The sequence below is a fragment of the Macaca thibetana genome, chromosome 7 (genome assembly GCF_024542745.1).
Source record: "Macaca thibetana thibetana isolate TM-01 chromosome 7, ASM2454274v1, whole genome shotgun sequence".
In the NCBI taxonomy this organism is placed as follows: domain Eukaryota; kingdom Metazoa; phylum Chordata; class Mammalia; order Primates; family Cercopithecidae; genus Macaca; species Macaca thibetana.
Window position 1 is genome coordinate 117,102,648 of NC_065584.1, and position 12,293 is coordinate 117,114,940.

Below are 12,293 nucleotides of genomic sequence, written 5' to 3' on the forward strand. Positions count from 1 at the left end.
CTTGCCGATCCAATGATATTCTTCCGTTTGCCAGCATTATTCATTTATTTGCCAGCTTGATGAGGGAAATGAAGTGGGCATGGTGCATTTGGACTTTTGCAAAGCAGTTGGCAAGATCGTTTTATGTTCCCCTATTGAAAGAGGTGAAGAGAGACAGCCTAGGCAACAGAATATCACCAGAATGGGGCTTGTTAAAGAGTCCGTGTACATAGGGAGGGAGATTTCACATGGTATTCTGTGTGTCTTAGCACTACCCAACTTCACATTTTTATCAATGTTTGTAATAAATAGATAGAACATGTACTTGTCAGATTCCCAGAGGATGACATGAAGTTGGAAGAGATGCCATCAGATGACAGAGTTGGGATTCAAGAAGATCCCAGCAGACTAGAACAATGAGCCAAACGAGATCAGAACTGAGTGGGGATATGTCTGTGTTTCTGTGGTTGGGCTTATGTAAGCAGATGCTGAAGCCATGGGAGAAAAGTGGGGAAATACCTAGGAGTGTTCATTCACATGTAACAGCAGGTGGCCAATACGTCTGTGGAATGAATGAGTGAGTGAATGAGCAAGTATCCCAACTCCCTCAGCCCTTCTAAAGTCCTCACCTCTTCTCAGCGCATTATTGGCAGATGGCCTTGCTTACTACTTCACTGGGAATACTGAAATTTCAAAACTAAACTCCCTCCCTTCCTTCTACATTGTTTTAGAGAAATCTTCATTAATGACCACATTTATTTTTTTCAGTGTCTTGCTTTAACATGCATTGTCAGTTCCCTCTGTCTTCAACATGCACACATTTCCTGTCTTAAAACAACAAAACAACAACGTTCCTGAGTTAATTTTGCTTCTTCCAATTTGCATTATTCCATTTCCTTCTTTTTCATAAACAGTTCTGTTTGGAAGAATTGGTTTGCAGAGCCACTTTCCAGCCTCCTAGTAGAGCTTAAACATGTTGAATGAAATAGAAAAACAACTTTAGGTTCTTGAATAGGAGACTGAAATAATAAAAGCCTTCTATAAAAGAAGTTATTTTGGTGGCATATTAAAGGATGACGTAAAAGGAGAAGAGACTGATCCTAGACAGGAAGAAAATATGGGAATCATTTCAGTTATGATGACTGTGAACACAGTGAAGAAGGGTGAGAATGCAAGACATTGTAAAGGGGGAAAAACTATCTAGAATTGGTATATGGGATAAATATAGCGTGAAGAGGAAATAAGAGATATGTCAGGTTTGTATGAAATGGATAATATGAACTTTTTCTTTGAGTGCATTTTAGAAAGAAAGAAGAGAGGAATAGAGGGAGGAAGGATGTAAAAAAGAGAAGAGAGAGTGAGGGAAAGAGTAGATTACTGAGGAGTACTGGGAAGGGATCCACAAGAGGTGATCAAAGCATTACCAAACAGAAGGAAAAGCCAGCTTCAATAAGGCACAAAGAGAACATATTGAGCCCGCTGTTTTCCAGGCACTGCGCTAGATGCTCAGTATACAGGAGTCACCAGGACATGGTGCTGGTCTTCAGAGAGCTTATAGTCCTGTGGTTGAGATGAATTGCATGAAAATGAAATGAATCCAACTTTGCACCACTCAGCTTCATGTTTTGTCTGTATTCTGAGGGCCAGGCGCAATTATTAGGGAAGATGGAAGACAAGGGTAGAGGAAGATCCAGAGCTGAGGGCTGGTGTGACTGATTGGGATAGCCGCCATGAAGGAAGTCAAAGGTACTAAGGAGGGCAGCACGGAAGTTTCAGGCGGGAAGGTCTTCAGCTTCACTGGTAGCCTAGAAATGAGACAAAGAAAGGAGGGAGACTGAGTCAAGGTGTGAGTGAAGGCAAGGAGCCCAGTTGGTGGCATGATGAGGTGGGAGGGATGAATACATCTCTTTTCAGCTTTCCTCATCTCTTCTTGAAAATCTTCACCGATTTCTCTCACCAAATTCCACTCACTTCCAGTGCCCCAGCATGAGGCCAACCACTGTCCTTCATTCTCTGTGCTTCCTTCTCAAAACACTGACTTGAGTTTCTCTCAGTCTTTCCTATTCTTTGTCCACATTAGAGCTAAAGACTAGAATCTAGGACCAAATGTAAAAGGCAAATATTAGAGATCAGTGACCAGGAACAATATTTAGATACCTTTTATCATCTTCAATTATGTGGTTACTTAAACTTAGGTTTCCTTGTTTATTTTCCCATTACCACCTACCAGTAAAACATTATTTCCTTGGTTTTCACACGGAAGTGTGAACTGAGTATGTCTTGCTTTTCTTTTTTTTTTTTTTTTTTTTTTGAGACGGAGTCTCACGCTGTTGCCCAGGCTGGAGTGCAGTGGCGCGATCTCGGCTCACTGCAAGCTCCGCCTCCTGGGTTTACCGCCATTCTCCTGCCTCAGCCTCCTGAGTAGCTGGGACTACAGGCGCCCGCCACCGCGCCCGGCTAATTTTTTGTATTTTTAGTAGAGACGGGGTTTCACTGTGGTCTCGATCTCCTGACCTTGTGATCCACCCGCCTCGGCCTCCCAAAGTGCTGGGATTACAGGCTTGAGCCACCGCGCCCGGCCATGTCTTGCTTTTCTAAACTGGGAACCACAAACCTTCCTCAGTGCTTAGATGGAATGACAGTCTCAAGCTTGTCTTCAGCCCAACCATCCTTTAAGTTAACAGCGTCACCATCTTTCATGATAGAACAGCACAAAGACCCTGCTTCCTTATCTGCTAATAATGCTTCCTTGTTTTTGACACTAGCTGGAGCTGAGCTGCATCTTTAACGATGATTCACATATTACACATTTCAGTGTCTACCTTGTTTCCTGCATTTCTCTCTCTTTGTTAGTGCATCAAGACACATTTGTTAACGGCACATCATATGCCTTGCTGGCCCTGTGTTAGGTAATGGGAATGCAAAGATGACTCATAATAGTAATTGTATTACATAACACATAATACTATAATACATAGTAAATAGTAATGTTTATTGAGCACATACTATATGCCAGACACCTTTCTAAGTAATCAATCATCTTATTCCATCTGGCCATCCTTGTCATTCTCACTTTCCAGATGAGAAAATGCAGGCTTGGAGAGCTGAGGAGACTGCTCAGCCTGCAGAGCTGGGATTTGAACCCCATCATCTGACTCCAGAGTACTTTACAAGCTGGATACGTTCCCTACCTTTTCATGGCTCATTGCTCCTCACGTGTCCTGTGTGGTAGTCCTGTGGAGTCCTATTGAGGGCTGGCTGCCTTCCAGACAGTGGGTGTGACTACACCAGTGGTGACCACACCAAAGGCTGGCTACTGTGCATGCCGGCTACCCACTCCCCCTTTATACATTAACTGCTGAGTGTTACTTACTTATGAAAAAGTTGTCTCAAACAGCAAATTTTTCTCCTTTCCAAATGTTTTCATACCTTTTCATCAGCAGCTGAGCACAGCCAGTGCCTGAGCCACAGAGATATGAGGGACCAGGCCCCTCCCTGACTTGCTTTGTCGTTCCTGACCTTAACATGTTTGATGAGTTGAATGCTCTTCAGTGTGGATTTGACTCAGGTTTTTCCATGTGATTAGACCTGCTTCGTATTTTATGTCCTACTTAGTACTTTACATCAGGAAGCACATGATGTCAGTCTGTCTCTTGGCTGGCAATGTTAACTTTGTTCAATTTGTTAAAGTCCTGCCCTCCAGGTTTCTCTGGTGTAAAATTCCCTTAGAAATTAATAGTTAATCTGTGAGAAGACGCTTTGGGGCTGTGTAAATATTCTGCTCCCCATTCGACTTTTAACCAACAAACGTAACATCCACTGATGATGCCTACCAGATTCAATGATAATGATGATAGCTTCAAAATGATGATTTTCTTACTCCACTATTCTTTCTGCATTTACTAGTTGACATTCTATTCTAAGCAAGAGTTTCCCCTGCTTCTCTATTTATTTATTTATAAATGTGTTTATTTATATAGTATAAGTATGGATTCGTGGATTCAATAATGCATATTATTATGTATTTTAGTGTTCTAACTGTCCAAAATTTGGCCAGTGGGAGTCTCCTCAAGCTGGCTTTTCTTTCCTTTTGACAAGACCCCATCATTTTTTGGAGCACTTCTTTACTTTTTGACCTAATTAGATATTTCATCTTCACCCATCCTTGTACTTTCCTTCCTAGCCCTGGAATTAGACATTTCTCCAGGAAGCCCCCTGGTTCTATTTAGGAGAGTAATTGGAAACCAGGATCTGGACAGTTGTCCAAAATCTTGATGGCACCATGGAAAGCCCTTTTAATGAACTTGAACCTGCTACTCACATGGAAAACAGGCTCACCACTCCCCAAGGAATCAACAAGGAATGGGTGTGAGGAGAGAGAGCTGATTTCTTTTCTTTCCATTCGTATGCTTCTCTTACCCATACCATACCTGCAATGCCTTCAAGTCCATACAATAACGGGGCTAATTAAGAATGTCCCAGACACTTTCATGCAGGGGTAGGGAAGCATTATCCTGCTAATCCTAACCCTAGCTCTTAAGGAGACACGGGAACCATCTTTGAGAGGCAGATTAGCCAGGCCTTTTGTATTTCTTTTTGAATGAAGACTCTTATGGGTATGACCTGCCCCAGGATCTCCTAAATAATGAAATGATGCTGCCTTTACCTGGCTGATGGCACAGTGGAGCTCTGCCAGGGCTGGCTGACAGTCCCACCCCATGGTAGTAGCTCTCAGGTTCTTCCACACCCCATCCAGCTCAGGCAGCTGAAAACAATGGTGCACATGAAGAAGCCCTTGTCCTCACCCCTTCCCGCCCTTCCCAGCTCTAACACCAGCTCTTCGGACATTCTCTGCCTCAGGAGTTTTTACATTCACAGAAGGGCAACCACAGACTGTAGAGCATGAGCCTCACAACAATATCCTCATTGCTCAAGAAAATGATCTGCAAGTCTGCCTTTTCTCCCTTCTGATATTAAATTGATTCATTCCCCAAGTAAGCAGGATATAGAGGCCGCAGCCAGCACTGGCGTTTTTAGCGGTAGAAGCTCCTCACTCTGGCACCGCCTCCCTGCATAGTTGGGGTTGGGCAAGAGATCTGCATTGTAAATTGCAGGTGGGGTAGATTTTAATGAACATGAAACACGACGAAGCTCATTCTTGGCATTGGTCATTTCCAATTCCAAATCCACCACTAAAAATAAATCTTCATAAGTGGACAGCTCAGAGGATACAGATTGTATAAACTTGTTTCTTACCAGAACTCTATCGTTGTCTTTTTTTTTTATCTTAATGTCAGGGTATTTTATTTAGAACAAAATGAATCACCTCTTTTATACATTATTTTCCTCCAGATAAAAAAATCAAATAAATAAAACAACCCAAGTAAAGCCCCCCGCCCCAAATCCCCTTCTCCCTTTCTGTCTTCAGGTTAAGTGTTCTGTCTTTTAGAATCTCAATAGAAGGGAAATCTGTTGAGCATGTGTCTGATATTTTAGAGCTCATTTAAGCCCACTATGTGTTTGAAATACAGCAATATGTGGAAACACTTACACAAACTGTGGTAACAGAGCCCTGCCCCCCAACCCAAATAACTTTCCTTTCTGCCAAGAAGTTTTTTGGCAGTTTTTAAAAGGTTCACTCTATTAAAAATGTTACAGACCAAATGGTTTTCCAATTGTCTCGACTGGGGGCACTGACTTACGCCACAGACGAAATGGTTGCAGAAGTCAGAATGTCTCATTTATTTACACGAGGGATTGTTGGTAATAGTCAGACACCACTCCAGAGAGCGGTTTATGTGTACAGTTTATAAAAAGGGAGTTAGATAGAAAAATACACGAGATAAAATTATTTGTTTTAAACAAAGGCTGTTCAAAGTGAGGAGACGGGTTTCCAGCACCCCTCATGTTTTAAAATGTCGTATTTCCCTGTTTATGTGATTGTTGATGACACTGGAGTGCCTCAGGGCATTGCAGAGGACTTTATTAAAAGCTGAACCACCACCAGCTTTTCTCTTGTGGTCTATCTTTCTGACACGACATTCCTTTCATCTAGTTTTGTTTCCAAAATATGTGTATGCAAATATCTAGGGGACACACCAAGTATTGCTTTTAAAATAGACATTCACCAAATTTGATCCATACTTCTGCATTTTTGTTTTCTTTTCTCCCCATTCTAGAACAAGAAACTCCTTTATGAGAAGATGAAGGGAGGAGAGAGACGAAAGCGGAGGGTAATACGCGGCTGGCTGGGTTGTTGCTGGGATGCTTGGAGCTTTCTGAGTGGGGCAGTGAACAGGCTGAAACCCTCGCTTGCTGGGAAGTCACAGAATCCTGGCTTGTGTAGTCCTGAGAAACACTGGTCCGTGTGACGAGGGCCACACCCAGAAAGTCTGTCCTTGGTTTCTGCGATGGCTTCCCCAAGCTTTAGCAGATGATTTTTAGTGGAACACCTAGTTTGTGGTGATTCTATTAACTCCATTTCCGTTCAGGAAATGTGTATTGCTTCCCCCATCAGTGTGGGACATATCTGGGGGGACATGAGGGTCTGTCTGCCCTCCCAGGGTCTGTAGGCCAGTGGGGAAAACTGATCACACATCTACATCAATTCTATAAAAAACACAAGACAGGCCGGGCACGGTGGCTCACGCCTGTAATCCCAGCCTTTGGGAGGCCGAGGCAGGCAGATCACGAGGTCAGGAGATCGAGACCATCCTGGCTAACACGGTGAAACCCCGTCTCTACTAAAAATACAAAAAATTAGCCCGGTGTGGTGTCGGGCGCCTGTAGTCCCAGCTACTCGGGAGGCTGAGGCAGGGGAATGGCGTGAACCCGGGAGGCGGAGCTTACAGTGAGCCGAGATCGCGCCACTGCACTCCAGCCTGGGTGACAGAGCAAGACTCCGTCTCAAAAAGAAAAAAAAAAAAACAAACACAGGACAGAAACAGGGAAGTGCTAAACTCCTGCTCCAGGAAATAATTTTGAAGGAATTTGGGAGCAACCGATGAGATGAACAAACCTAATTTCTCCTATATATCTTTTTTTCTTGGCCTAGCCAGACTGATGTAAAATCTACTAGATCTATAATATTCGTTTGCTGTCTGTTGAATTTGCTGCAGGCTTAGTTTTTAACCATCCCAGGGCTGCCCAAGTTAGGAACTTGGTCTAGGTACTCCACATTTAGCTACTTCATATACAGTGTTGCCTCACATAAAACTCAATGTCACATTTGCTTTGGCTTTCCAGGGTATTTTATAGCATCAAGACTTAATTAGTGATCAAGGTCCATTCTGCTAATCCACTGGTACCGTACTAGTCAGAAGGGCCTGGCCACCTGCCTCTTTTTTGATCAGATGAAGGTGGGAGGAAAACAGCGCCACTGTTACATGGTAAAATGCTATGAGATAGCGAACATTTTAGTTAAAACATACAAACCTAAGCATGTACTCAAAGCCACTGACTATTTATTCAGAAGAGCAAGTGCCTGGATCCTCTCAAAATTTGGGAATCTGGGCAATGGTAATTGTGGCCATTCTGAAGGGTTTTGCCAAATATAGTCAGAGCGAGTTTTAAGAGGTGTGGATTTTCTGGCCTCAGCATCAGTCCTCAGGCCCCCACAACAGAAGGTTCCAAGCCCCTGTGCTGCCTGACAAAACACAGAAGACATACAGCAATTTTCTATGCAAGAAGTAGAACATTTTTACCTCTGGAAACAAATCTCTTTTGAGGAGAGTTAACAGAGTTATTAAGAGTTTTTCTTGGTGATTACAGCTTCCAATAGCAGATGGTGACGGAAAGGGTCCAAAGGGTATAATGTGGTCTTGAGGGAGCATCAAGAAATTCCATTCTAGGAGCTCAAAATACATAATTTACCAGTAACATGGCTTGAATATCTCCCTACAACACAACAAGAACATTTCCCAATAAGAGCAATGACTGACTTAAAATGAATAAGTTAGCTTGAAGCTTTAATTGTCTCTACTTCCTGGCCCACCATTCCTTCTGCCCTGACTCAGTGAATGACCATGGGGCATGACTTAGGTCATTTTTCCATGAGACTAGTGATTACCAAAACTCAGCATACTGGCTAAGATGCATGTTATAAAGGATTTTACTTGAGCCTCAATTTCCTCCACATAGGAAAGGCTTAGAATTTAGGAAAAGAAGGGTCACTTTGACCCAGAGATATCAAATTCTTCCTATTCTTGGGCATCTACGAAGACCCATTCTCATGCCATAAACCATGGGCCTTTCTGGATTGATAAGGAAGCAGGTTGGTCCTGCCCATCATCAGGTCTCAGATACTGTTCCCATCTTGATTGAAGACCTTAACACTGCCCCCACACCACCCCCAGTGCATGAATCAATATAAAGAAACTATAAGCTTTCTTTTTTGAACAATGAAGTCTTCTTCCAACGAAACTCAGCATCTGCTGTGAGTTTCCAGAGGACATCGTAAGCAAAGATCCAATCCCAGTGGTTCTTCCAGTTTTGAAATGGGAATCATGGTTTCTGTGTGCCCTACCCAGTCTCTTGCCCAAGTGAGAGAAGATAAATACAGAAGTGCCCTGAGTTTTTCAGAGCACAATTAAAGCCAAGGCTCAGCTGGGCGCAGTGGCTCGCGCCTGTAATCCCAGCACTTTGGGAGGCTGAAGCAGGTAGATCACCTGAGGTCAGTAGTTCAAGACCAGCCTGGTCAACATGAAACCCCGTCTCTACTAAAAATACAAAAACTAGCCAGGCATGGTGGTGCGCTCCTGTAATCTCAGGTACTCGGGAGGCTGAGGCCAGGAGAATCATTTGAACCTGGGAGGTGGAGGCTGCAGTGACACGAGATCATGCCACTGCACTCCAGCTTGGGTGATGGAGTGAGACTCCCAAAACAAAACAAAAAAACGAAAACAAAACAAACCCAAAGCTCATTATTATTATTCCTAAGTGCTGGATTCAATACTCAGTTAAATATTTATCAAAAAAGTTCACGTGATTCCTCTTTTTACTTCCTCATTAATTTTTCCCCTCCCCTCCAACCTTTGCATGTTGTGGGTCTGGGCAGGACTTTTCCCATGAGAGAGAGATTCTCCTCAAAGTTGCAACCAAGCCCCATATGGCTGTGTGCAACTTTATGTACTCACCCAAATCCAACTGAATTCCTCATTGCTTCACAAATAAAAGGTCAATCTACTTTTAAATGACTATGAACTTTTAAACTCTTAAGCTGTTTCTTGTTAATATTTGAGCTGTACTATTTATCTTACTTAAACAGCTTATGAACTTTTTAATCTCATATTTGATAAACTTGAACCTCTCATGTCCTCCTTTAACATATTAGAATTGGCCGGGCGCGGTGGCTCAAGCCTGTAATCCCAGCACTTTGGGAGGCCGAGAGGGGCGGATCACGAGGTCAGGAGATCGAGACCATCCTGGCTAACACAATGAAACCCCGTCTCTACTAAAAATACAAAAAAATTAGCCGGGCGAGGTGGCGGGCGCCTGTAGTCCCAGCTACTCGGGAGGCTGAGGCAGGAGAATGGCGTAAACCCGGAAGGCGGAGCTTGCAGTGAGCCGAGATAGCGCCACTGCACTCCAGCCTGGGCGACAGAGCGAGACTCCGTCTCAAAAAAAAAAAAAAATTAGAATTTTTGGAATAGCTATTACTAAACAAAATGTTTGTGATACTGAATATACTTTTTCAGTCCACACTTGCTCCACTTACCCAAAGATTCTGATATGATCCCCTGGGGTAGGCCAAACCACTGTAATTGATAAAAGGAATTTTTATTATTTTAAATATTTCTAAGATGAATTCTCAGCGAGGTGTTGTCTTGTGACATGTCACTTTTCAAATGTCTGAGGACATTGCTCACTTTGTAATTCTCACCTACTTTGTGATGCATCTTTGCAGAGTGAGTCGGACCTTTCACGATTCATGTGTTTAGCAGTCAGAATGTGAAAGAACATTTGTAAATGCTAAACTCAGGTTTCATTCCTTTTCTTTTGATGAATGTCTGTTCACCTTTCAAGAGTCATGGCAGGCCACGTCATGGACCAGAGAGCTCCCCTGTGAACAGCCTCCATTCGTTCGTACGTGGGGATTGAGCATGCAACAGGTTGCTGCTCAATTGCTGATTGTTTGTAACTACAGCTTTTTTTTTTTTTTTGGAGGTGGAGTCTTGCTCTGTCACCCAGGCTACAGTGCAGTGGCGCGATCTCAATCTCGGCTCACTGCAAGCTCCGCCTCCCGGGTTCACACCATTCTCCTGCCTCAGCCTCCCGAGTAGCTGGGACTACAGGCTCCCGCCACCATGCCCGGCTAATTTTTTTGTATTTTTAGTAGAGACGGGGTTTCACCATGTTAGCCAGGATGGTCTTGATCTCCTGACCTTGTGATCTGCCCGCCTCGGCCTCCCAAAGTGCTGGGATTACAGGCTTGAGTCACTGCGTCCGGCTACAGCTTCTTTCTTATATTTTTGTTCCATTATTGGAAGGCAACTTCAATGAACAAACATCTTCCAAATCTTCTGAATTTTTTTCCTGCTTGTTAAATACTATTTTGTAAAGTTTCAATTACTAGTTCAAATCCAAACCTCAAAAAATAGATATGTATTAGAGAAGGAATGGAGAAACATTTACACATTAAGAATATCAACACATGAAAGCGATTTCAGAGTACGGAGTCTTCAGTCAAAAACAAAGGAGCCTTCCAGCCCTTTCAGGAAGCTTCCTTTTTTGCTTCAGTTTTTGAATTTGACTGAAGGAAGGTGGCAGTGATCGCTTGAGCCCCTAATGAATTCTCCTCAGTAAAATACTAGCAAGGAAGAATCCATCCCAGCAGCAGGGTGATCTGGGACCAGTCTTCAGATGCTAATTCCCACTTGGCCCTACTCTTCTTCTTTAGAACATTTTTTTTTTTTTTTTTTTTTTTGACGCGGAGTCTCGCTCTGTCGCCCAGGCTGGAGTGCAGTGGCGCTATCTCGGCTCACTGCAAGCTCCGCCTCCCGGGTTCACGCCATTCTCCTGCCTCAGCCTCCCGAGTAGCTGGGACTACAGGCGCCGCCACCTCGCCCGGCTAATTTTTTTTGTATTTTTAGTAGAGACGGGGTTTCACTGTGTTAGCCAGGATGGTCTCAATCTCCTGACCTCGTGATCCGCCCGTCTCGGCCTCCCAAAGTGCTGGGATTACAGGCTTGAGCCACCGCGCCCGGCCTTTAGAACATTTTTCATGCAAAATATAATTTAATGCATTTCAGATTCCCCCTCCTACCTAAATAGGGCCATAGAATAATAATTATCTTTCTTATGGGTTTTGGTCCCTAACTTAGTAGCAAGGACTTATGAGCTGGTTTACCCCAAAGCTTTGTGCCGAAAATACTAATTTTTAAAAAGACCACATTGCATCTGATAAAGGGCTATATAGTTGTGTGAAAAACACAATTAGAGCTATCTATCAGTCAGAAAATGTTTCATAGGCCACTGAGGTAGTAATTCATACACTGGGGTAGTTGTTTGGTGGTTGATAGGTGCCACTGGTACATTGTTGTTAACCCAATAGGCCAGAAACAATTCTTGTTCATTTCTTTTCTGAGCTGTCTGTATCTGATGTTCACATATAACACCAAACCACGTGGTTTTTGTTTGTTTGTTCGTTTTTCAGAGTGTCAATCCATATCTACAAGGACAGAGACTGGATAATGTTGTGGCAAAGAAGTCTGTCCCCCATTTTTCAGATGAGGATAAGGACCCAGAGTAAAGAGAAGATGCTGGATGAAAACCCACATTACCTGTTAGGCCTCAGCATGGCTTATGTGCACGTGTTAATGGAGCCCCTGTGAATGACAGCATGTTTCTTACATAGATAATTATGGATACAAAGAAGTTGTATGTTGATAGTTTATTGTCTTCACACCGATGACTCTGCTTTCTGCTAAATTAGAATAAGAGCTTTTTTGTTTTTTGGGTTTTTAAAATGTGAATCTGCAATGATCATAAAAAAATTAAAATGTAAATGTCAACAATAAAAAGCAAGACTATGAAAGGCTCAGATTTCTTGCAGTTTAAAATGGTGTCTGAGGTCATACTATGTTGGCCAAGTCTGTAAAAAGCTGGCATTCGATTTTGATTATGAAGTTCATCCAGCCCTTGGGCATTGTTATACACCAATAAAGAAGGCTGTACTCAAGAGGAGGAGCTGACACATTTCACTTGGCTGCGTCTTAATAAACATGTATGCAAGCATTGGCATATGAAGTTTTCTTTTTAAAGCATGATAAAGAACAATTTCTTTGTGTAATAGAACAGCCTGATCTACATACATG

General features: G+C 43.0%; 1 protein-coding gene across 3 annotated transcripts in view; it reads left to right on the plus strand.

The window, feature by feature from the left end:
• SCG5 (secretogranin V) overlaps positions 1-12,219 on the plus strand; it is a 118,260-nt gene extending 106,041 nt beyond the window's left edge. For all 3 annotated transcript variants that reach the window (XM_050800125.1, XM_050800124.1, XM_050800126.1), the window contains 2 exons: positions 6,159-6,212; positions 11,633-12,219. In XM_050800125.1, the coding sequence (XP_050656082.1) occupies positions 6,159-6,212; positions 11,633-11,728 (150 nt within the window). In that variant the 3' untranslated portion in view covers positions 11,729-12,219. The remainder of the gene's footprint in view (positions 1-6,158; positions 6,213-11,632) is intronic.
• Positions 12,220-12,293: the final 74 nt, after the last annotated feature.